We start from the raw sequence: 27,276 nt of genomic DNA, 5'->3' as shown, positions 1-27,276 counted from the left end.
AAAAAGATGGCAAAGTATGAACAAGTTCTAATGCGAGGTGTAAAAGTTAGAAATGAGGGCAAATCATCGTAAGCAGTCATAAAAAATTTTTTTTGAATCGACGTGATTATCATCCAAACGATCTGTTATATTGTTAGCTTAAAAAAAAAACTGAGAATAGTTTATTAAGATATGAAAAATTTTTGTTGGAGATATTATAATACATAAAGAAAAAGATTTCGGATACATGGCACTTGCAACTTACATGGTATGGGAAGAGTGTTGCCTCCAGAGTTGATAGTTGTTATTTCAGACTTAAGTTTTCAAGATAACTTTCCAGTCCTTACTGAAATGTGGGATGAAAAAATTAGTGACGTGTTAATTCAGATTTGAAGGGTCATGTTAAACAGATTAATGGGAATCTAAAAATGTTCTGTATACTGTAATTTAATTAACTTTTAAATACCTATTCCCTTAAATGAGGGAAAGGTTTTTGGCAACTCTTCCACTTGGATTTATTACGGACAAAAAATGGGTTGGGCTAGGAATCTAGCTGTAATTTTTACACACGAGGACTACTACCATTACATCTTCGATATTACTTAAAATAAAAATACTAGAAATGCCCCGACAATTGCTAATTTTGTTATTACAAGAGAGACCCCTGATAAATTGTAGAGCTTTATAAAGTCTACTAAAAGGCTTATGATGGCAATTTAATAGCTGATGATCGTATACTTATATTCATGGCTGAACAAGAAGCCACTACGAACTTTTTGAAAAAACCGGTACTCCATTATGTGCTTAAAATATTGATTTACAGTTTTAGACAATTTACCCTACTTTGTACTAAGTATTTCGCAATATCAATTTGTCCTTTATTCACTATATTAATACTCTTAAAGTTAAACCAACGCTGTCCAAGATTTTTTATTAATCCTAATTATGCTTTTCAAAAAGCATATTTAAGCAAAGGCTTGTACTGATGAAACAGGGATTATATTATGAACGCCTGCATATGAAGGTAATGTAAGTCAGTATATATAAAGGAAACATTTTTGCTTCCCATCACACTGAAAGTAATATATCTTATTTTAGATAATTTTTTAAATAATTTGAAACTAAGTCACAGGGGTGGTTCTAGGATAGAAGAGTGTGAAAGTTCTCCATTTAAAGCGTAAATTATGTATTGGTTAAGTATAATGAGTATTTAGGATACCTATAAAGAAGTTAAAGATGTTAAGGAAACCTTTATCAATTAAGGATCCAGGTATAAAATATATAATTAACAGGTTAAATAATTATTTTAAACAAGTAAACCGCCTGCTAACAAGATATAGTGAAAACATATGGAGTACTTTTTAGATAATAATATTAAACCATTTATTTCTTTTTAAATGTTTATACAAGTATTGCTTTAATGCAACAATGTAACTTCGAAAATGTTAACGGAGACAATCACCTCATTTTTTTAATTAACGGTAATGTTAGAGAGCTTTATTCTTCAAAAAAGATGGATATATATTTAGGATATCGAATATACCCGAACTATGGCAATGTAGATAACGTGGTTACTAACTTTTGAGATGACACGTTATTGCCGCCGAGAGAAATGACAAATCATCATCTACCTACATCCAGTGTTGTCCCTTTAGATGGTTTTGAAATTAATATTTTAAAAATTGGAAGAGGAGTGTTCCATTCTCGTTGACCATGCCAGTGAAAGAGTGTTTTATAACGTTGAGTTGCGATGTTGGGGAATATATTATCAAAAATTTAGGGGCAGAGAAAAATTATTACAATCTGCAATATGTAAAGAAGGAAGATGGGAGTTGTGCCGCAGTAAAGCCCTCCTACTAAAATTACTAAGAAAAAGTCAGAACCAATTTATCTTCCGCCAGTACCTAAAGCGTCGCAGAGCCTTATAAGATTAACTTTCTTGTCTAAGATTTAACTTTCAAAAGTAGTATTAACAGGTACCAAAATTTTGTGTGAGTAATCATTCATTTGAAATCGCAGGACAGAATTTAACCCATTATAGGTTACTGGTTACTACGTTTACAACTTGCCGTCTAGGTTCAATTTGCAAGAGTAAGTCTATGGAAACTGACCCTAAACGACAGGCTCTGTCTCTGAAACAATCTCTGGTAAGTTTGAGTACCATGTCCTAAAGGATTAGGCAGCAATGAACAAAACATAAAAAAGTGGTAAATTTAGTTATCAGTGAAGGTAAAACAAATCTATTTTAAGCCTCAGAGTTTTGCCCGTTAAAGGGTTAAAAAAAAATTAAATGAAATAATGTAAGAGTAGATCAACGTTTGAATATTTTTTTTCGTTAAAGTGAATTAGGTAATATCATGAAGCTGCAAGAGCAAATAAGTCCTCGGATGTAGCTTACGATATTACTAAATATTAAAAAATCAAAGAAAAAGGTGGGATCTTTGCGCCCTACTGGTATGTAACTGTGAGCCTTTTCAACCAACTTAAAAGTTCTAGACAGGGACATTTTACTTGCGTATGCTTAAAGAAGAATGGTGGTGAACTCTGTAAGGCATAACTTATTTAACGAAATAATTTTTGTCTAAAATCCCATCCTTTATAATCTATAATTAATGAAGAGATATTAAGTGCCTTAATGAAAATTGACGAATATTTTGGGAAGATCAGGTGAACAACTCTTTCCCAAAGTGAAATTGTGGGAGTAAAAGCTTTTTACAGATTTGTTATATATAATGTTCTAGAAGTAAGAGCCTTTCTAACTTATTTAAACCAAAAAAGAAACCTTACTTGTCTACTACTTGAACCCACTAGAAGTTAAAGGCTTATTCCAGCTCTTCTCCACCAACTGGGTCTCATTAAAGCCTACTACTTTTATTTAAATAAACAAAAGATACTTATAAAGTGTATGTAACATTAATATTAAATATTCGTCTATCGGACTGATAAGAAACTTTGGCAATGTACAGAGAACGTATATGATCTTATAAGTTCTAATTGTTTACCTTTTTATTTTATTTGCGTTATAATAAACACAGCTGTAACGGATTCACGAACAGAAAAAAATCGTTAACCTGTTATATTTTAAACCCTAGCGTGACAGCTATGGCTGAAGTTAGTCGTAGTATTAAAAAATTTTTATAACAATTGCTTTGTGGACAAGTAAAGTGTGTTCAAATATGTGGTAGGGTGTTTTTATATTTGGCTCCGTCGTAGAGAGAAGATTTGGCTATACTTTAAGCATTGCGGAGTACACTTATTCTCTGAAATATATAGCAACCAGTGTCTTTTTTTTTTAAAAGTTTTCGCTGAATACGCTATGAAACTTATTAAACGAATTTAATTATAGTCACAAAAAAAAAATTATAGTTGATGTTTCTATTCCTATTTATATTATACAAGTTCTTGCAAAAACGTTCAAAAATACTAAATTATATTTACATCATCTTTATAGGTTTACTACAAATAACTAAATAGTTAAATCACATATCCTCACAATATATAAAGTTAATACTCGTCGGCACAAGGCTAAACACATTTTGCCTCAGAATTTCCTGCAACTTTATTCATATGCCAAATTTGTTCCTTGAAAAACTCAAAGGTTTTTAGTGTTCAGACAAAATTTTTATAATTCTGTATCACCATTTAAATATTAATTCATTATTTATGTATTATCAAACAATCAGAAAATAGTAGGATTTTTAAAACAGCAGATGAAGGTGAATGATGTTAAGCACTTATGTCAATAAATACATATAAACAGTTTTACTCTAACTTCTTTTAAAAACAGAAACATACGAAAGAGAATGTTGGAGAAAACTCTGATAATCACGTGCTCACAATAAGTGTCTGTCTGCTAGGTACCACGTGCTTTTGTTATGCGTTTATGCCACGTGAAATAGCGCGTGGTGCGTTCGTTCCACATTTTGTACTCTTTGTATTCTTCCCCTGAAGGATAAAGACCCTTCCTTTACCAGAACGTCCTCGCTTCAAATGCGACAAACAAACAGCCGGGCCTTTTAACAAACGCGCCATGGTTTATGCGCAGTGATACACTTCACCACGAACTACTGTTCGAGCTGCGAATAGATAACTGTATACTCTAATCATCTATTCGCGGAAAACTCACTTACAAGTTTTAAGACGGCGCGCTCTTAACATGACGGTTTAAAGCTAAATTGGAGGCCTAAATTGGACGTGGAGATATGTGAAGATAATTTCTCTTGCACTCGTGGAAGATTAAGAACCTGTTTATGAGCTCATGTATTCGAAGTTGTTAACTCGTTCGAGCACTAGAAAACTCTATTAATAAAATAAAATAAATAATAAATTGATAGCTCCTCCTCCTCATTTTCTCGGTCAGAAAACGATGAATTTGAAAATACTAAAATTACAACTTCTCAGCAAAAAATTTAGCTTAATCTTTCAGATGTCCAGGTTTCATAAAGAAACATCAATTACTTGGTTGCACGGATCTCTTTTAATAACAACATCGAAGAATACGTTAAGTTATGAACATAGCAATACGCTAAATATTATACATCTTACAGTAGTCATAGTATTATAGACATGCGGTATTTTTAAGCAATCCTTAATAGAGCATCAAATCGTGACTTGCTTCTTAATTATAAAAATAGAATGCTGTCCACTGTTCTATTTTTCTAAATATTTATCCTCTTATTACGGGTACTGCTTAAATTACAGTTATTTTTAACTTAAGACTTACTCGGGATACATTCTGAATAGAATTTTTTGTCACAAACTATTGTTGTTTAGCCGAAGTTTCGTTGTTAACGTTAGTCATACATGAAGCTATTACTTTATTTCTCATAAAAAAGTACCTGGTAGAATATGCTTTCTCTGTCGGCTCAAAATTTGCTAGTAATTCTGTTAGGTTTTCAGTTTTTAGATATTTTTGATGTTTTTTAAGGCATCTGACCCTAACAACTTGGTAATAAGACACATGTTTGAAAAGCATGTTTCCATGAATTTACCATTTGAATTTACAAGCTGCCAGTAGATAGATATTTTAGGTTAAATTAATTGTCATCTTGTGCAATAAAATATTTATGGTCTAAAGATATTTTTCCTCCGTAGCCAATTTTAATAACGGCTGTTCTTTGCCCAACCAAAGGCGACCATAGGTAATAGTAAAAGTTAGCAGCATTTTTACCTTCCACCCTAGTGTTAGTGTTGGTGTTAGTTCTATTGAATAACACGCCAACATAAATTTGTTTCCTAATTTTTCTAAACTTAGTACAATTTGGATCCTCTTCGTAACCTAAAGCCTTCCTTATTTTGCCGTTAAATTTCAGTAAATATGTTCATGTGTCCGGAAACATTTTTTTAAGGTTATTAATAATGTATAAATACTACCGGCCCCGGCGTTTTGCTGAAAGTTTATAACCTTAACCCTCAAAAGTGGAGACATTAATAAATTTTTTGTCCTTACATATAGTGAAATTACTAACTACCACCAAAACTTTATCAAAGTTTGCTTCGACCTTAAGTATTTTCATTACATCCATGGACGAACTATAAAACGATATAATAGGTTTGCTAATTACATGCATTAGTTCTCGCCTGAAATGTAACTTAATAGCAAATTTTGGCGTACCACAAAATTATCCACCACTTCATCTACCAAGGTCCTCGTTTTTTTTTATAACCTTTAAGAACCGGAAATTCATCTTTCTCCTTATATGAAACAGTTTAAATGTATTTTTAAGAATTAAATTTATAGTAATTTGATACAGCACCAGACTCTTGAGCTACATTTATTCGGCCAGCTGCTTTGACAAGTCTTGAAGGCAACTCATGTAAGCGACGTTCTCACCCATTTCCATCTGTTCAATCTTTACCCTCATACAAAATCATTGTTGTCGCTTTTTAAGAAACCCTAGTAGACTTTTATGCTCGGAATTCATTATTAGCATAAGCTTATTCCCTCTTTTTTTTATTAAGTTCATAAGTTAAGTAGCATGCCCAACGACCTATTACGCTGTTTCGTAGTACTGTAATTTTTTGAGCGTTGTTAAATACGAAATTTACAGCTTAACCTAGTACGACGGACCCTCAAATCTTTGAAGTAGAACCCCACCTATCACGAATCCATTTAATTCTACTTGTAAAAATAAATTTGTTACAAACCTCTCTTTATCCACGCAAATCTCGCTTCAAGCTTTTTTTAAAACCTTCTCCCAAACAAACTTCTCTTCTTTGTTCTACTTCAACAACTGCCACTAACCGCACAATTATATTTGTTTAGGCATAACATGTTTTAAAGATTTGTATATACATTTCGCACAATCCAAAGCCTTCTTTTTTAACCTCTCTTCCTAATCATTTCACAGAGGTTTTTACAAGTTATATTTCTTAATATTTTAGTTAATGTTAATCTTTCTCAGAATGCACACAGTGCATTATAATGGTCTAATATATTTTTACTACACACTAAGCCACCTCTTACTCATAATCCAAATAGTAGTTCATAGCTAACTGTAATTTTCTATAAAAGTAAATAGTGTAGTTAACCAGTATTCTATATATCCCGCCTTAATAACACAATTTGTAAAAGTTTTTTACTTTCTCGTTGAAATCACCCTGCACTTTAATTTGTCCTTTAATAATGTATCTTTACTAAACAGGACGACCTCCACCCTTTGAATTCTAATTTTGAAGGGACCACTCTAGCGTACTTCCAACTTTGCTTAAAAATACGCTCTGCTAAATTTCTAATCACCTTTTTTTTTAGTTTTACTTAGTAAACATTTTTATATGTATTCCAGGACACTCATTAACCCACTAATCAATTTTTCTCTTAAGCTCGTCAACTTCTATTAAAAGGTCCACCTCTTGTCTCTTCAAACTCAGTCTCCATTACCACCAAAGAATTGTAGTTCTCGTATATCTAGCTTTAAAAACTTTATCTCCTTTACTTTATCTTTTATAGTTTCCTGTACAGATCACACTATTAACCTCGCCTACTTGGTACAATCAATGCGCAATCCTCGATATTCACAAACCTATAAAAAATTTTTTCCTAATCCCTCTTTTTTACACTACACTAATACTGAGCTAATGCTTCACAACTTTCTAACTTACTTCGTTTAAATAATGTTTATAACTTTCTTTTCATTGTTAATAACTACAGAAAGCTATTTTGGTCATTAAATATAACCCTTTTCCAGTGCATCTAAAGGAAGATGCACCTCTCCCTGTACCTTTTCAGTAACTGTGAAGCATCAATATTATTTTATGGGTCAGATATACAGGAAGACCTCATTTGTCTTAAAAAGTTTTAAGAAAGTTCCTAAGCAAAACCTATAAAAAAACAAGCACATTTTTAATTTTAACTTTGAGTTTAATCTCTAATATGTTTATAACTTAAATAAGTTCCCCAAAAATAACTAAACTACAATCCTTCAAATCTTTTCTTTTTTTCTCAAAATTTACTTATATTTATTATATTTTATTCTCTAGCTCACTTTTGCTTTAAATTAAGGACCTTCCATTTCTTTTCAAGGTACTTTAAAAATTAATTTTACTGGCTAAATCTTTAACTATATTATTTGGTCATCAACCACCTGAGAAGCATACCCTTAAACAACCATTAATTGTAGCTCCATCCCAATTTTTGTTGGTTTTTTTTTGTTTTTAAGTAATTGTCAGTGTAGGGTGTCCAAAAAATGTGACCACCGCTAAGACACCAGGGTAAAGTAGTACTATTACTAGGGAAGATGTTTTTAAAATAAACAGACTAAATTGGATTATATCTTTTTTTGAACTTAACCACTTTTAAATTATCTAATGAAAATATTTAGCTGCCTCTAAAGTTATTATTGCAGGCAATTGCAAACCCACTGTTTAATAAAGCTGTAAATAGTTATACACTTCATATCATTTTTGGTACACTCTTGCTTGCATAAAAATTTATTTCCCTTTATAATTTTAAATCCTTAAAACTTTGCTGCGTGCACAATAAAAATAAATGATAAGCCAAACACCAAAAATAGCAACTTAATCCTCGTACAAAAATTAATAGCGTAATTAAATAGAATTTTAAATTAGTACAATTTTTATATAATTGTCATGGAAAATTATATTAAAAAATTATTAGGTCAAATGAAATGTGAGAAGTTGACCTAATAATACCTGCTATTTTCTCTGCCCGTCAATTTTTACTTCCAGTACACTCCCGTTCTTCGAGGTGCTAAATTTTATTATATATATATTTATAAAAGAGGTGTTTCCTTTTTAAAAGATTACTCATCACAGTCTTAACGAAGAAAAAATCATTTATTTTTATCTCTATTAGTTCAAATAATACAATTTTATACAGGACCTTGGTGTATAAATCAGTGGTCCATTAAAAACGTTGCAAACAAGTGCCAGTACAGGAACTAACTTATAGGTCAACTAATTTTTAAATAAAAAAATATATTGTACACTCTATTACATTTTAATATTTCAGCAATTTTTTGGTGTATGGAAGATTTATATGCTCTTTAAACTAAGGCAGACTTTCTTTAAAAAACATTCTTTATTAATACGCACTAAAGAAGAACTGAGTTTTTCTTCCATATCCAATTTTAAAAAAAAACTTGTTAAAGAAGAATTGATAAGAGTTCTCATCAATTTTAAAGACCTTGATATACTAAATTTCCGCTGTATAAATAATAATAACAGCTTTTTAAAACGTATTATCCCTACAAAAATTTAGAAGGTTTAACTTATAATTAGCTTCATAGAATAATAACTCGGAGAAAGCAACTGCTCCTGCGAAAAATAAATATCCTAGATAGCGAAAGAATTTACTATATAAATATATATTAGGTACCAAGACATGTATTACAAACTTTCATATCAAAAAAAATATTTTGTAGATTAGATTATATGCACTAACCGCGGACCAGTAGTCCACGTATGATAATTCCTTAAAAAAATATGATCAGCGTTACTTATAGCTGCTCTATTTGGGGTGTCCATAGTAGAGACTACATATAGAAAAGTGCAAATTACTATTAGCACAATAAATAGCACAAAACATATTATTTTACTTATTAAAAACGGCAGTTAACGTATTATAATTATTTTTGACATTCCTTCTTTCCCTTAGCGCATTTTATCCTTCAATGAACACATTTGAAAAATTTGTTTTATAATAAAAAGTAACGTGAATTTTTTGTTAGCTAATTACATTCTTCAGAAATATAAAGCATTGCAAAATATTAAGGGAAGGTACGCTAATTGCGAACATTGAACTTTGTAAGATTACAAAGTTTTAACTACACGTATACAGTGACCTATTGAACTGTAAAACATGTAACTTCTTTTCGACACACTAACCAGTTGGTTCCATGACTCAACTTCTCCTTTGCCTTTAACAACGTAGAGAGGTTAAGAGTTTATTTGCTTACTTAAAGCTTATTAAATGGTTTTCATTTAACCTCTAAATTATATATGCATAAAAAAGAAAAGCTCTAATACCAGAAACCAGCATATAATAAAAACTCCCACGCTAATACATATTTAAGGTGCAGTACTTCTCCCTATTTCGCGATACATTGACATTCCTTAGACCTTGTGCGATCACACAGAGCTCAATTGCACGAAAGCATATAATCTATTGAGAACTGAAATGCAGGATATAGTAAATTTTAGCTAAGTGGAGTGTCTTTACTTATAAATATAATGATATCTGTAAACAAGTCAAATTTCGTTAGACAATAATTATTAGTTATACACAAAAAAGGCAATTATTAAAAATTACAAAGAGCTTTTATCTTTAATAGCCAATATCAAAACACGTTAAACTTATGATACGCAAAAAATTCAACTCGTAAAAAAGTCTAGGCAAGTGAAAATAAGATTTAGTAATTCAAAATAAAAAGCTTTTCGGTTTGGCTTTTGCAATAGGGTTGAGGTGCGTCGTTATGCTCTACCAATCTCTTTTTAAAAATAAGGTTTTTAAGTACGTGACCCTATATCCACTGTAGTAATGGTTCAGTTTACCTTGTATAAAATTTATATACCTAAGGTTTATCAAAGAAACTATTTAAGATGCAGAATCATCCATCTACTCGCTAAAGGGTACGATTTGCTTTCAGAGTTGCCTATGAAATTTTTTTTTACTAAAAAAACTTTGCAATGCCTATTTAAATTAATTTATAGCCAATAAAATTAGGTAAGTAATAGAGATTTCACTCTGTATTTAACTTTATAAAATTAAGAAAATTATAGCACACAATCGCAATTATAAACAATTTTTTTCAAGTTTCTGAAATTTGTCGCTGCTGAGTTGAGTAAGAAGTGTTAATATTCCCATCTTTCAAAATTCTTCAGTTTTGTTCAATTGCTCTCTATATTCTTTTGTATACTTTTCTGTTGTACCAAACCAATTCTGCCAGTTTTTGCATATGTTGAGTTCACCGGTAATAAGTCTTTGAAACTGGTATATTTATAACTATTAGTGATATAATATAGTAATTATATATTATAGACTATAAGATATATTACAATATAGAGTTATTAAAGATTCAACACGGTAATAAACTGTTTGATAGAATTAAAGACTACAGAAGAGCACCACGCTGCCAAAGTCACAAAATACAGAAAAAGAAAAAATGTGATGCTCGAGTCATTTTATATATATAACAATTAGCTCTCGAGGGTTAAACCGTCGTCTATACACAGGGAATAAAAAATTAGTGAATTTCAATATAATAGGAGTGCATTTACACGTCCGAACGAGGGCAACGGCATGATTAAAAATTGCGCTTGAAAATTTATAACAAAATTATTTACTGAGGGGCATATGCTCTCTAATTTATAAGGAAAGACAATGAATTTAATTATCTTACCGCAGAATTAAAATTTAATTAATTGATGGTAACTATTTATTGTTTATCAGGAGTTAATTAAATCAATTACTACCTACTGTAATAACCTAGGGCCCTCTGTATCTGAATATTTTGTTTGTAAAAAAGTTTAGTTTGTACACGTAACTATTAGACCAGGGAAAGGCAGGTTGTCACCGACGGGAATCGAACCCGCGACCTTGCGGTAATGCTCTAACCACTGAGCTACGGTAACACTCCAAACCTTCGATGGATAAGTTACGTATACAACTTTTGCTACTTCGTGTAAACAAAATATAGAATGCCTAAGTAGCTGTTGGTTTTACTCAGTTAGTTAGCTAACTGAATATAATAACCAAACTTCCTCCTCTGCTAATACCAATAATATTATTTTATATTAATAATAATAGTAAAAATAAAAATAAATGATAACTTTAATACGTATTAAATAAGAAAGTTGCAAATAATGTCATATATACTACATGCTGCTGCAAAAGGTTTACTTTTCCCCCTTTTGGTGTTTTTATTCCGACTTTTTACTACCAAAAGGAATTACCGGTAATAAGGACGTACTTTCTTAATTGTAGCACGCCACCTTCATAAATAAAAAAAACAGCTGTGGCTTGTCCATTATATTGACCGCTCTTTATTTCCTTATCGGTTTTCACCGGGTCTTTGTTATAGTTTACGTGGGTTTTAGGTGACCAGAAATATCAGGTAGTCTAAAGGGCTAGATGAAAGACTAAAAAGTAGAGAGGGCGTTTTAGTCAACTTTCATAAATAACTTAGTAGCCTCGGGCACAATGAAGAAAACACTAAGTTAACCGGTTTTATAAGATATTATAAATAGATTAAGAAAACTTTACTTAAATAATCATTAAAAGTATAATACGTAAAATTGAAATTGTTACACACTTTAAAACTTCAAATAATCGTACTTTCACTTTGAAGCTGTTATCTCCATGCTTCAGAGACACATTGATGGCATATACCGGTATAATTATCGTAGAAGAAACGAACACATTTTTGATCAGCTGAGCTTAAAAAGACTTATGATTTAGTAAATCAAGTTTTATTATCGATAATAATTAATAAAAAAGGGCTGTCTTCCCCGTATATTTTAGAACATCTGAGACGCACTAAGTGTGGCTCGCAAGCCCTACAGCACAGAAAGTTTTCGCTAAAATTATTACTTCGCTTATTAACCACAAAAAAGTTGTTGCGTTGTAACTAAAAAATGTTTAGTTCCACCATATTATTATAACTGCCATAAGATTAGACAAAATTTTTTACATCTTGTCATTTTCGTAAATTATGTATTTCTATAAATATATTTATTACCTATTATTTTATTGATAAGTGGAGATAGATAAAGAATTACTTCTCCTTAAAATTTATTTTTAAGTGTTTTTGAAAATTATAAGAATGTTTACTGAGAAACTCAACTTTTTGTACACCAGATTTTGCGTCGTTTATTAAGACTCTGTGCTACGGCGGTGGCTTTACTTAAATTCAATGAAAAGATTCGCCGGGCTAAATTACTTTACTTTGGATATAAAATTACTAACATCCCACTTTTTACTAAGTTTAATAGTGAAAGCACTAGTATCATACTTATTTACATTCGTAATGGAAAATACACTATCGTTCAAAATTGTTTCTGTTTTTTTTAATTTTTTTCGTAAAAATTCTATAACGCTATAATTAATGATTGGTTATATTAATCCTCTAAATAAATATAAGTTTAGATTGAGATCTATTAAATGTAGTTTGTATTAGAGAATTGCTTTCTTACTTAAATCTTTAGGGCTTCTTAAAAATTTAACTACGACTGAAAAGGTTTTACACGTGACCCCTCTTCGTGCAAAATTGTTCTATCCACGAACTTTTTATGACCACTCCACCAAAAAAGGGGCTTTCTAAAGCGTGGATAGCTCATTTAGAGACCTTAATTTAATAACGCGTAAACTTTCATTCGATGAAGAAAATGATGTAAAATGCTTTTTAGATCAAGGTAAGCCTTATACTGAGGAGTAAATGTGGCGCCGTAAGTCCACGATATCCCGGATCAAAGCTCAATAGGATCCAAATCGTTCTTGCAATAAACCTGGGCGCCCAAAGATCTTGAAAAAACCTGGATCTACTGGACTTTTACGACAAGTGACATTGGGTGCAAGTGAAACTGCACAGAAAGCTTCAAAATTCATAGAAACTACATTAGATAGACCAGTTTCAAGGCCGACCGTGTCGAGGGCTTGCATTCTGCTAGTCTCCATGGAAAAAAAAAGTTAATTAAACACACTTTGACAGACTGTCACAAACGAATAAGTTTTGATTTTGCAAAGAGGTAAGAGAATTAAATCATTTCTGACCGGGAAAAAGTAATTTTTTCGGACGAGACTAAGATCATTCGGTATGATTCTGATGGTATTAGTTGGTGTTGGAAGCGATCCGGAGATAATCGACTACTTGAACACTATGTGGTGCAAACGTATAAACGTTGAGGAGGATCTATTATGATACGATCCTGTATAACAACTAACGGGATCGGATATTTGGGAAAAATGGCAGTGAGAATTACCGCAGGCACGTATCTAGACTTTATTAAGAATGACCTATCCAGGACCAGCAATTGGTATGGCCTCGTTCTTGGTGAAATGGTTTTCCGGCAGGTTAATGCCCCATGTCACACTGCACTATCGGTGCGATCATGACTCCTATTACAGTCGTTTCAAGTGCTAGACTGGCCTCCGCAATTTCCTGCAGGGGGACCTTGAAGAGAAAATTGGAATCATTCGGATCAGCTCTTGCTAACTTGGACGAGCTTTGGGCACCTGTATAGTCAGGTGGTAAATAAAACATCGGATCAAGGCTACAAGCTGATTGCCAGTATGCCAAAGAAGATACAAGCAGTGATTCTGGAGAAAGGGAGCAATACTAATTAAAATCTCGTTTATTAAATTAAATTTTTCTACCTGCATAATTGTTTCTATAATCTTTCAACTTTACAAGCTCATATCTTTTCGAGTACCAAATCAATTTAAGATCAAGTATTAACAAAATGTAACTAGAACATAGAAGTTTTACTGTGTATAAATTTTAAAGTAATCCATTACATTATTGAAAAGTTATTTTGTATTAAATGAAAAAATGCAAAACATTGAAACCATTTTGCACGGACTCTAACAAAGATTATAATTATGAAAATGCGTAATGATGGCTTTCACACTGAAGCTTTTACTGCAAAGTTTATACCAGGAATTTCCTTAGTTACCACAGAGTGCCTAAAGTTAGAGTGTAGTTTACCGGAAACATTATATGGGATAAACTTTAACTGCATATATAAGATAACTGTGTTTCATTAAATGGTATTGAAAAATATATAAACTGTATCCCTCTGTTTGAAATAAATAGAAAGAGTAAAATTTGCTCGTGAGAAGGCGAAATTACACAAATCCTTGAGTTTACCCTTTTTACCGCATACCTATAAAGGGGGTAAATTTTAATTACTTCTGTTTTTACGTCGAAAAAATAGAGTTGTCGCTGTAACATTAACGCACAAACAAGCGCAAGTCGTTATTGCGATAGTATCTTTCCGTGTAAATAAAATATTATAATTTAGTAAAGTTTCTTTATACTAATACACACAAAAAAAGTATAAATAGAAAATTTACGATAAAACGAACGTGGGTTAGGAGGCAGTAACAAATTTTTTTTGCTCTACTTATTAAAAAAAGGAAAGAGTTAGTTAGAAGAACTGTCATCTTGAGGGAATAAAGTCTTTACCTTTTCCGCTTACATCTAAACAATACTTATACCCCAATTAGTCTGAACTTGAAAGAGTACAAATTTTTGGAAATGAAGAAAAGTTAATTACGCTTTTTAAAACATCCTGATTGCGAGACTGACGAGGTTTATGTATAGTTCTGTTGAGGTCATGAAGGTTGACTTAAAATTTTGTCTTATCGCTTCTGCCTCTTTAGCGCTGGGAGTGTTTCCGGTTTATGATATTTATATTAATAGAATCTGCTTTTGTTTTAAATATTTTAAAGCTTTTAACTAAAGATTTTTAATAACATATTTTACAAATTTATGTGCCATAGGAAATATTTTACCAAGTCTTAGCTTTATTGTTTCTATGCTAGTTAAGTACGAAGCTAAGTGTGTCCGAGTAAAAGGTGAAAGATTCTTATTATATTTATAACATTTTTCAAGCATTTAGAGTTATTTTTATAACTATAAGAGTATAAATATTTAAATTAATTTTTTTTATTTATTTAAAGGGTTGTCTTTTCATCCTTCTCGTTCCTGGTTGCTCACTTCCTTGAGTAGCGGAAGTATTCAACTTTGGGACTACCAAAAACAAGTCCTTATTGAGAAGTACGAAGAACACGAAGGTTTATATAATAATTAGTACTTATTTTATCATATATATTTATGTCCGAATTTAAGACAGTAGCCTTCATTATACATAAGAGAAGAGATTATTATCATATAAACTTTACATATTTTTATTAAAATTTAGAATATTTTATTATTATTAAGAGAAAAGGTCATTGAATCATATTTATTAAGAAGGAAAAAAACAAGTTTGCTAATAAAATTCAAATTAAAGAGAATTCTATTTTAACTTTGTAACTATTAATGCTATTTTACTTAAAACTTGATAGAAGAAAAAAAAATTTCTTTTTGTATTGAAATTTTTGTTTAAAAACATTTGACTTTTAATGTTTAATAATATCCAGTTTTTTTTGGAATTTGAGTGTGACTTTTGAAGATTTTTAAATTTTTTTAACAAATTTTCACGTTTAACTTTTATGTTAATGTATTTTTTATAAAAGTTTTATAAAACTCGAATGTAGTCTTAAAAAAATATTTAAGTTTTTAAAATTAAAAAATATATAATTCTATTATAAGGAAAATTCAAAAAAATTTTTATTTTAAGTTATTAAATTAATTAATATTTTCCTTTACTTTACAAAATTGAAAAATTGAATTTTTATTAGATTATTTATAAATTAATTATTCCTTATTTTATTTTTATAAAGCTTGACTTTTTTTATTTTAAATTTTAGTAAACCAACTTGAGTCTAATTATATATATATGGAATTCTTTTAGATTTTAAATTTATAAAATTTTTTAAATTTGAATATTGTAACGGTATTTTTTACTTATGTTAATTATAAATTTATTATATATTTTATAAAACATTGTTTTAATAATTTATATTAATAAGATCTTTTAATTTTAAGTATTTTTAAAATAATTTCCGTATTCTATACTTTTTATATATACACTATTATTAATGGCTTATTTCTTCAATATTCTTTATTTTCTCAAATTTTATTATTATTATAATTTTTTTTAAACTTTTCCTTTTTATGTATTTCGAATAGTTACGTTATTATTTTAGCAAATTTATTATAATATTTATATATGTGTGTTTTTACTTTTACTTCTTGTTATGTATAACTTTTTCATATTTAATTAATTTTACGTTACACTTTTTTTATTTTTATAAATCATAAGAAAATACTTAATGTATTATTTTTCCTTTTTTATTTTTATTTTTTATTTATTGTTTTATATGTTTGAATATTTTATTTGTGCAAATAATTATATTAATAGTAGTACAAAACTTTATAATTTTTCTTAAGAAAGGTTAATCGTTATTTACTTTATACTTACTTAAGAATAACGCCGTATTATTCATATTATTATTATTACTCTTATAAATATACAATTTTTTTTATATTACTTATAATTATTATCTCTTTGCTTATTAGTATTATTATCACTATTATTATTACACTAATGTATTTACAATTTTCCATTTCATAATATTTATTATTATTTCTTTGTTTATTATTATTCTTATATATGTTTCTTTTTACTTGTATTTATCAAATTTACTATTATCTCTTTGCTTATTATTGTTATTTTCCAGTTATATTTATTATTATTATACTTATTATAAATAATACTTAAACCTTTTTTTTAGGGCCCGTGCGGTGCGTGCAGTTCCATATGAACCAACCACTGTTTGTTTCTGGCGGGGACGATATGAAGATTAAAGTGTGGAATTACAAGCAAAAGCGCTGCATTTTTACTTTATTGGACCATCAGGACTATATCCGCACGTGCTTTTTCCATCATGTAATGCGTTCATTATTTTTCTTGATCCTTGCTGGTTCCCGCCATTTTTTTTTGCCTCCCATTCCAAATGAATGTCCATATTTATTCTTAAAACTTTTACTTGTTTCACTTTTTTTTTTATAGTATTAAATTTTCATTATAAAGACTTTTATGCACTTCTATTATAAATTCCTTCCGTGTTGAGGAATATTATTCATTTATTTATTATTATTGTACTATTTTTTTTTACATTTTTATATTAACTCCCTCACAACACGAATTTCACTATTTTTATTCCCTTCATTATTTTAACTTTTTTTTAAAAGTGTCTAAACACGTGTTTTTTCTTACAGGAAAGCCCTTGGATCCTCAGCGCGTCTGACGATGGAACGGTGCGCATATGGAACTGGCAGGCGCGCTCATGTATCTCCGTCCTGTCCGGCCACACGCATTATGTCATGTGCGCACAATTCCATCCCTCCTCTGATTTGGTTTTTTTTCTTTTTCTTTTTATGTAAAGTTTTTAAGATTCCCATAATAATAATCACTTTTTTTTATAAAATTTTTATTAATTTTTTTTTAGGTACGAGAAGCTTTAAATAATAAACTATTTAATATACCTTTTATTTAAATATATTTTTTTATAATAAAAAAGATTGCCTCAGGCTCATTGGACAACACTATCCGTGTCTGGGATATGACTGGTTCATTTTTATATTATTTCTAATATATTTATTTATAAAAATATATTTTTTAATATTATAAAAAACTTATATTAACTAAACTTCATGAATAAACTTTTGTTTCCTTTTTGTTATTTATTAGGAAGTTTAATATCTATAATAAACTTTTTTGATCTTTTTATTATAATGAATATGAAAAACTTTTATTAATGGAGTAAATTTTTTTTATTTTCATATGAGAACTTTAATAGCCAATTTTCTTATTTATAGATAATTTTATTGAAAAAACTTATTTATGTTTATTTTTTTAAAGAAAATTTTTAATTATAATATTTTATTTTTACTTTTATTTTTCTATTTATATATAATTATTATAAATTTTTTGTTACTCATAACTTGTATTTTTTTTTAAGTTCTATTAAAATATTATTATCATTATATATATTTTTTGTAAAAGTAATAAACTCTTTTCTATTTTTAATATAATTTATATTTTTTGGAAATATTTTTATTATTTTTTGAGAAACTTTTATAACTTTATTTAATTATTTATAAAAAACTTTTATAAAATGTATATTATTTTTATTCTTTTAAGTTTCCTGAAACATTTTTATTTACTTTTACTTAATAAGACTTGAATTGTTTATTCTCTTTTTAAACTTTTTATAACTGTCATAAACTTTTATATTATCAAATATAAATTTTTTTTTTTAAAAAAAAAATTACTTTTTCCAGTTAATATTTATAATATAATACTTTCTATAATAAATTTACAAGCAATGAAATTTTTCAATTTTTTATCAAAATTTGTTTAAATATTATAAAACGTTCTACTATTCTTATACTTTTTCTATATATTTTATGTATTTACACTTTTTTATTGAAGTAAACTTTTTTTTATATTTTTTTTTTATATTTTTTAAAATATAAATATAAAACTTTACTTTTTATAATTTATTTTAGTATATTATTTAAAAGCCTTTATTACTGTAAGAAATATTTATATTAATTTTTTTATCTTTTATCAAGAAAACTTTTAAAAAAACTTTTTATATATAACTTTTTTTACTGTACTAAAGTATTTATACTAAAAATTTTTTGATACTTTTATACTTTACTTATTATATTAGTAGAAATATTTTTTAAGATTAACAAATAATACTAACTAAAAAAAATAAAAACTTCTTTCTTATACTTTTATACTCCTTTCTATATTTATAAGTATTTAAGTTTTCAGTTTATAAAATAATTTTATTTAAAAAAAAAAAACTTTTTATTTAAACTTTATACTTTTTTATTTTTATAAATATTTAAATATTCATTTTATTAAATACTTTTACACAACAAATTAAAACTTTCTTTTTCATATTTTTAATAAAGTTATTAAATATTTGATTTTTTTATATAAAAATACAATACGAAATTTAGTTTCTAATAAATTTTATCATCTCATTTTATATTTATTTTCATTTTTTGTTAGTCCATTAAGGAATTTGTTTAGTAAAAAGTATAATTTATATATTAAAGTTATCACAAATATTTCAATATTTGTAAACCTTTTATATGAAAATGCAAAATCTACTAATTAAAAATTTTATTATTTCATATTATTACTTTTTGAGTTAATCACAAATTTGTTTCTCTGGAAAAATTTAGTATTATTTTTTCTTATTTATTTTCTTTTTTTATCGTCACTTTTTTCCTTTTTTTCAACTTTTTTTATATTTGTAACTTTTCTCACAATATTTCTTCATATATATAATAAAGCATTAATTCGAAAAAGTGTTCTACCCTCGGGTCGCATGGAGCTCGGAAGGCGGCCCAAGCCCGAACTTTTTAGCTCCAGGGATCCCACTATAAAGGCCTTTTTTCTTTATAAATGATTCTAATTATTATTATTATTTATTTACTTTATCGTATATATTGTATTAAATGTTGATAAACTCTTTTTTTACTTATTAGCTTTAATAATTTTTATATACTTTTGTTTGCTTTAAATTTTTTTTTTACTTATTAGTATAAAAATTATATATATATATATTAGTTTACTTTATATACTTTATTTATGCTTACGTTTGCTCGCCTATAAACTTTTTCTAACTTATTAATATTTATTACTCTTATAAGTTGACAATATTTTTTAAATTCTCATAAATATTTATTCTACTTTTTGTTAGATATATTAACGTTCTACCCTAATTGGTCTTCATTTTTTGTTTTATTATAAACTGCATAAATTTTACTGCTTATCTTTTTTCTTTTTACTTTTATATATTTTTTTTTAATTAATTTTACTTATTCTTATTATAAACTTTTTAATATACTTATAACATTTTTTCTTCTATATATTTATACATTATTTGTTTCCTGAAATACTTTTTATAAACTTAAAATATATTTTAATTACTTTTTTACTCTCAGCTTTTATCGTATTATCTTCATTTTTTTTAAATTTTTGGTTATAAGTAATACTCATTTTTTTTTTATCTTCATATTATTTTTCTTTTTTTCTATTAATAATATGTGATTTACTTTTAAAGATATTTAAATATTTTTAAAACTTTGAATAACTATTCGGAATATATATAATAACATGTAAGAAAGTTAAATTATTATATTTGTTGATTTATATAATTAATAATTGCTTCGTTAGAAAAGTTGATAATTTACACTTCGTTAAAAAGTATTTTATGCTTAACTGTTTTCATAATTTTATATGAATTACTATTAACTTTAGTCTTTTTTAAAAATGTTTAATAGTATTTCATATTTTCCATTATTATTTAGTTTATTCTTGAAGGGCACGAGAGAGGAGTTAATTGGGTCGCTTTTCATTTAAGTCAGCCGTTGTATGAATATTTATTATTGTTATTTAATTATTATTATTATTATTATTATTATTATTATTATTATTATTATTATTATTATTATTATTATTATTATTATTATTATTATTATTATTATTATTATTATTATTATCTTTAGAATAGCATCAGCATCGGACGACCGCACTGTGAGGCTTTGGCGTTACGATGACTATAGAGCCGTGCGTTTATAAATATTATTATTACGATCTTTATAATTGTTATTATTATTATTAATCTGTTACACTTTACATAATCGGATGCTCTTTAGATCGAACTGGGTGTCTATCGGGGCCATTTTAACAATGTGTCATGCGTTGTTTTTCACCCAATTAGAGACTTAATTATTAGCAATTCAGAGGACAAGCACATTCGAGTTTGGGATCTCCCGAGTCGCGTGTGCGTAAAGTTGTACAGAACTGAAAACGACAGGTGTACACCACATGACCTTAACCGATCAGCCCATAACTTGCTTCTATATATGAATTTTTATGTTTTTCTTTTCAAAATTTATAAATAAAAAAATATTGTTGTATTACTTTACATTTTTTATGTATTTATTTATCCAATGAAAGGTTCTGGATTCTTTCCGTCCACAAAGGCAGCAATTTATTGGCTGCGGGTCACGAGTCTGGAATGCTGGTGTTCAAGTTGCAGCGCGAACGCACGCCTTTTTCCGTCCATCAGAACAATATTTATTACGTTAATGATAGAGTGTTGAGAGTATTATTATTATATTATCTTCAGTATTATTATTATTCATTAACTTTGCTATTTATTTACTCTGTATATAATAAAGCTTATAGCTATTATTTTTGTATTCCGTTTATTAAATATATTTAATTTTTTTTGATATACTTTTTACCATTTTTTTTAATAACCTTTAATACTTTTATTGGTATAATATATATTAAAATTTTCTTAAGCAACTTATTACTAAGTAGTACAGAGCATCCTTTAAAATTCATTATAATAAAAAAATAAATATCGGTAATTAAATATAGAAATATGAGTCTGTGTGATTTTAATATTATATACTATTTACTTATTATTTTTCTATAACGTAATAATTTACAACTAATTTGTATTTGCTTATTAAAGTTTTGACTTTTTATATGTAAATCTTTATACATTATTATTTTATATATTTTCTACTATTTGTCATCATTTTATTTTCTATTCATTTTCTGTATTGTTGGACCGAAGGTTTTTAATATCGAAGAAACGAAAGACACACCAATCATGTCACTGAAGCGGCCTGCGGGCGTCACTTTCGACTCCGTCCTTGATATTCACTACAATCCTGCAGAAAATGCGCTTCTATTGACCTCCGTAAAACTATTATTATTATTATTATTGTTGTTATTATTATATTATAGCGCATAGAGGATGGAAGTTATGAACTCTATACACTCCCAAAGAAGAGTGAACCCACTTCTGCTTATCGGGCGTTGGGTCCTTTTTCATATTGATAACTTTCTTACTTTGTATTATCTTTTCATTTCCTGTGTTCTTTTTATTATTTTTATATTTACTATTCACAGAACTTTTATAAACAATACCAATTATAATGATAATTAGGGATCTATTTTTTTAATGATTAATTTCTTACTGAATTTTATTATTATTACTGGTGTAGGCCGTTCAGCAGTTTGGGTGGCCAGAAACAAGTTTGCGGTACTAACGGAAAACAAAACTGTAAGTTTGCTCTTTTCAGACTGAATTTTGGGCTTACCATGAAACCAATAAACGCTGCATTTTTAAAAATTTATTGTGCTAAATAAATTAGATTGGATGCTATAAGCTTCAGTTTTTATAACCCAACATATTGTATCTGATTTTACCTGCTGCATAATTTTTCATAAATACTTTTACAATACCGTTTAAGGATACTTTGAATTTTTTTTTTTCCTATGCCACTACACTTTTAGATTCTTATAGTGGACTTAAAAAATGAAATCACCAAAAAAATTGACGTTTCTGTTATGGCCATAACCTCGTTGTCTTATGCAGGTCTTTAATTGACACATTTTACTAATTTGTAAATTTTATAAATATTGTGAAGTAGCAGCCAATTTTTTCACTTCCGCGTTGACATCCACGTGCCCTTTTTACCACTTTTCCTTTTTTATATAAACTACAGGGATTGGAACTCTGCTATTGATAACTGATAATGAAGTTTTTCTTTTTGACGTACAACAAGTAAACTTTTTTCACAATTATTTTTGTATTATTGCTTTAACGTGTATATGTAGCAAGCTTCTATTATTATTATAATTATTATTTATTAAAGAAACAAACTTTGGCTGAATGTTCGCTATCGGGCGTACGCCGTGTGGTCTGGTCGTCCGACTCTTCCCACGTGGCAATGCTGACCAAGTTTTGTAAGTCTTATTTTTTTTATTTCCTTTTCTATTCGCGATAAGTTTATTATGTTGCTTTCATTATTGTTTTTGAAAACTTTTCCCGTTCTACAGCAATTGTCATAAGCTCTAAAAAGTTGGAACAACTGTGCACTGTGCAGGAAACAACTCGTGTGAAAAGTGCCACGTGGGACTCGGCGGGTGTTTTACTCTATACGACTGCCTGCCATATTAAGTATCTTCTTCTCAACGGGTTGGTTATAGTTTACTATTTTTTCATTATGATTATTGATATTTTTTTTTTTCCAGAGATTCAGGAATTATTAGGACTCTGGACATCCCCATTTACATTACTGCTGTCCGCGATGATAAAGTTTATTGCTTTGATAATGAGAGCCGTCCACGTGTCCTAGAGATCGACCCTTCCGAGTACAAATTTAAGTTTGCTCTGGTCACTAAAAATTATGACGAGGTTGTTTATTATTGTTGTTATTATTACTTTATTATTTTCATTATATAAATTTAAATACTATATATAATGTCATGTTTTTTTTTGGAAATGAAATAATATTTTTTGCTTTTTTTATTTTTTATTTACTCGTAATTACTAAAACTTTGATAAATATATCTACTTTTATTGTTATTATTATTATTATTATTATTATTATTATTATTAAAGCTCGAATACTCAGAAAATAGAAAAATATTATGATTTCGTAATATTTATACTTTTGTTTAAACTATGTAAGGTTTTGTTATAATTAAATGATTGGATGATTTAAATTTTTCTATAATTCTACGTCAATCGCATTGCAGGTTCTTTATATGGTGAGAACAAGCAATTTAATTGGTCAATCAATTATATTTTATCTGCAACAGAAAGGTTTCCTTTTTCACTATTTTTTTATTACTTTTATTTATTTAGTTTTATAAAAATTTTTGTAGGATACCCCGAACTCGCTCTACACTTTGTGAAGGACGAAAAGGCAAAGTTTCCATTGGCTCTTCAATGCAATAATTTACAAGTGGCACTTAATTGCGCTAAAAAACTAAACGACCCCAACTGTTGGGAACTTCTTGCCGAGTGTGCTTTAAAACAGGGCAATTGCAGCGTATGTTCCTATTATTATTCATTATTATTACTACTATTACTATATCTATCATAATTAATAATAAAGATTGTTGAACTGGCCTATCAACAAACTAAGAATTTTGAGCGTTTACTTTTGTTTTATATTTTCACTGGAAATATTGCAAAGTTGCCCCAACTAAAAAAACAGGCGACCTACACTCGCGGGGCCTCATTTTTGTATACTCTCAACTTATTTTTAGGTTTATTATTTATTGTAAAGATTTTACTGGAACTTCTTTATGTTTATTTTTTTTCAACTTCTTTTTATTTAATTATTATTATAATAATTAATCATGTAATACCTTGTATTTATGTTATTCCTAATATTTCTTACTTATTATAAATTTTTATAGAATTACAATAGTATTTTGATATCTTTAAATGTTTATTAAGAAAAGTTTTTAACTTTTCCTAATTTCTTTTTTAGGTGACTATAAAGGATGTGTTCAGGTCCTTGAAGAGAACAATCAGCATGCTCTTGCGTACTTAATGGCGACCACTTATGGTCTCGAGGACGACTCTGACAGAATTAAGCAAAGATTATTGGTCCCTCCGGGCTTTGAATGTCCTTCCGATGCGCAATTACTTCTCCCGCCAACGCCCGCCAATCCCTCGTCCTCTCGTTCGTTCTAATTTTTTGCTATTCGTCTGTTGCTTTTTTTTCTTAATAAAATATAATCTAGAAGAGGATTGGCCACTTTTGTCAAAAACAAAAACTATCTTTGACATGATTGATCCAAACGATAGCAAAATTACACTGAATTCTGATAAAAATACTATTTTTGCTGAAGAGGAGGTGCTTATATTTATGTTTATACTACTATCCTCGTTACTACTATTATAATAATAGATTGGCATCGGTTGGGGTGAAAAAGATCTCGAGCTTGACACTAAAAAACCTTCTGACCATGATGTTAATATTGACGCTACAGACAACGAAGGTTTTTTTTTCCCATTATTATCACCATATTTTTATTATATTTTATTATTATTATTTAGAATATAAGGGATGGGACGTCGCTGACGATATCGACGTACCGGGTGATCTGGATATCGGAATTGGTTTACCATTATTATTATCATTATTATGATCATTATTATTATAATAAAAGATATTATGCTGGCGGATAAGACCTTCATCCTCCCGGCAACCGGGCCCACTTCCTTTGAACTTTGGAGCCAAAACAGCGTGCTTCCTGCTGAATTTGTGGCCGCTGGAAATTTTGAGACGGCCATGCAGGTTTTTTTATTTTTACCACTGATAGGCTGCTGTGATTTTTAAAATTCGTTATTATTTCATGATTGAAAAGCTTCTAAACACTACTATCGGAGTGGTCAACTTTAAACCACTGCGGGAGCACTTCCTTCAAACGCTTTTGAGCTGTCACACTTCCCACGTGGGTATCCCCGAGCTCCCCTCAATGCTTACGCCAATCCACTACGTTGTGGGGTACATATCGCCGTAACTTCCTAACTACCAAAAAGAGCACGTTAAACTGACTTTAGAGCCACTCGTAAAGAGGGACGCCCATATGTCCCCAACCGCTTCCCGTTATTGGTTGAAAACCTAAATGAGGGCTACCGGTTGACCACCAAGGGCGACTTTTCCGCCGCTTTGGCGACCTTTAAAACCACTATACATTCTGTAAGTTTTTTTAAGTATATTTTTTAATTATAATTTCTCTTACTATCTTTATAGTATATTATTACTAATAAAAACTTTTAATAAGTTTTATAAAAATATTAATAACTCCCCTTAATAATTTTTCCGTTCATTTCATAACCTGAACAGCTTCCTCTGCTTATTGTGGATAGTAAAGCTGAAGAGAATGAAGTGCTAAAGATGCTTGCCGATTGCCGCGAGTATATTCTTGGTTTACACTTTTTATATTAAATTTCATTATTACAATAGCTTTTAATACTATAACGCACTTCATGGGTCATGTAAAGAAATTAACCAATAAAAATGTTTTTTTTTGTCTTTTTATTTTTATATCTATTTTTTTTTCAGGTTTGCAAATGGAAATGGAAAGGCAGAGTATTGCTGAAGATCCTTCGCAAGCAGCGAGAGCCTGTGAGCTCACCGCTTATTTTACTAACTGCAATCTCCAACCGGGCCACTCCCTTCTTACTCTCCGGTTTACCTATTATTATCATTATTATTACTATTATTATTATTATTATTATTATTATTATTATTATTATTATTATTATTATTATTATTATTATTATTATTATTATTATTATTATTATTATTATTATTATTATTATTATTATTATTATTATTATTATTATTATTATTATTAGAGTCGCAGCCACACGATTTTACCGGTTGAAAAACTATAAATCAGCATTCTCATTTGCTAAAAGAATGCTTGAATTTGGCCCGCCTCCAGAACAAGCCCAGCAAGTGGGATTATTATTATTATTATTATTATTATTATTATTATTATTATTATTATTATTATTATTATTATTATTATTATTATTATTATTATTATTATTATTATTATTATTATTATTATTATTATTATTATTATTATTATTATTATTATTATTATTATTATAAAAGGCCCGCAAAATAATGGCGGCCTGCCAAAAAAATCTTGTTGACGATATTCCCGTCAACTATAATGAATTCAATCCTTTTACTATTTGCGCATCGACATTCACCCCTATTTATAAAGTACTTTCTACAGTGATTTTTATAATAATAATCTGGTAATAATAACAATGAAGGGGAGTCCGTCTATAGCATGTCCCTACTGCTCTGCCACGTATTTACCAGAATGCGAAGGTCGTTTTTTTTCTTTTCATTTATTTGTTGTAATATTGAAAGAGTAAACTTGTAGGCCAAAATTGCAACATCTGCGAACTTTCTTCCGTCGGAAAAAAATGTTCGGGGCTATGCATTCTCTCTCAAGATCACATGTTCTAACGGGCTTATTTTATAAAAATACATCTGAAAATTTATAATTAAATTTTTTTTATAATTTTTTACTGAAATTAATATATAGTTATAAAAATTCTACCATAATGATATTAAGTGCGTCTCGTTTAGAGTGTGCTTTTATAAATTTTATAACATATAATAATATAAAAAGCTTATGTTAATTTTTATTCATAGTCTATACCAAGTTTTATTATATATCATTATACTAAAAAGTTAATTTTGCAAGGGGTGTTGATATTTTAAGTGACTGCATAAATTAATAATATACTCTGATTACTTAAATTTTGTGAGTTAAAAACTTTACTTAACA

The 27,276-nt window shown here is 28.5% G+C and overlaps 1 protein-coding gene and 1 long non-coding RNA gene across 2 annotated transcripts; one reads left to right on the top strand and one right to left on the bottom strand.

Annotated features, from left to right (window-relative positions):
- Positions 1-9,037: 9,037 nt before the first annotated feature.
- LOC135144397 (uncharacterized) lies at positions 9,038-9,629 on the bottom strand. Its single transcript, XR_010283121.1, has 3 exons — positions 9,504-9,629; positions 9,325-9,427; positions 9,038-9,105 (listed from the first exon to the last, which is right to left on the bottom strand). It is a non-coding gene; the product is annotated as an uncharacterized LOC135144397 (long non-coding RNA).
- Positions 9,630-14,818: 5,189 nt separating this feature from the next.
- On the top strand, positions 14,819-26,994 carry LOC135144376 (coatomer subunit alpha-like). The gene is made up of 35 exons (XM_064076421.1): positions 14,819-14,835; positions 14,939-15,013; positions 15,119-15,232; positions 16,838-16,992; positions 17,325-17,462; positions 17,627-17,675; positions 19,422-19,516; positions 20,442-20,503; positions 20,640-20,700; positions 20,790-20,950; positions 21,094-21,241; positions 21,725-21,850; positions 21,898-21,973; positions 22,158-22,216; positions 22,450-22,531; positions 22,662-22,720; positions 22,812-22,902; positions 22,996-23,134; positions 23,191-23,353; positions 23,698-23,764; positions 23,827-23,993; positions 24,060-24,213; positions 24,441-24,635; positions 24,697-24,809; positions 24,864-24,954; positions 25,013-25,075; positions 25,126-25,253; positions 25,324-25,463; positions 25,520-25,658; positions 25,806-25,887; positions 26,025-26,151; positions 26,321-26,423; positions 26,586-26,699; positions 26,753-26,810; positions 26,866-26,994. The coding sequence occupies exons 2-35, from the start codon at positions 14,974-14,976 to the stop codon at positions 26,949-26,951; spliced, it is 3,645 nt and encodes a 1,214-aa protein (XP_063932491.1). The 5' UTR covers positions 14,819-14,835; positions 14,939-14,973; the 3' UTR covers positions 26,952-26,994.
- Positions 26,995-27,276: the final 282 nt, after the last annotated feature.

The sequence above is a fragment of the Zophobas morio genome, unplaced genomic scaffold (assembly GCF_036711695.1).
Source record: "Zophobas morio isolate AGI-343-1 ecotype UQ-CSIRO unplaced genomic scaffold, CSIRO_AGI_Zmor_V1 ptg000099l, whole genome shotgun sequence".
Classification (NCBI taxonomy): domain Eukaryota; kingdom Metazoa; phylum Arthropoda; class Insecta; order Coleoptera; family Tenebrionidae; genus Zophobas; species Zophobas morio.
This window is presented reverse-complemented; position numbering and strand designations above follow the sequence as displayed.

Coding starts and splice junctions, on each gene's coding strand:
- LOC135144376 (XM_064076421.1), top strand. CDS start 14,974: ATGCTAGTTAAGTACGAAGCTAAGTGTGTCCGAGTAAAAG. Junction 24,955..25,012: donor TGACGCTACAGACAACGAAG/GTTTTTTTTTCC, acceptor ATTATTATTTAG/AATATAAGGGATGGGACGTC. Junction 25,464..25,519: donor CCAATCCACTACGTTGTGGG/GTACATATCGCC, acceptor AACTGACTTTAG/AGCCACTCGTAAAGAGGGAC.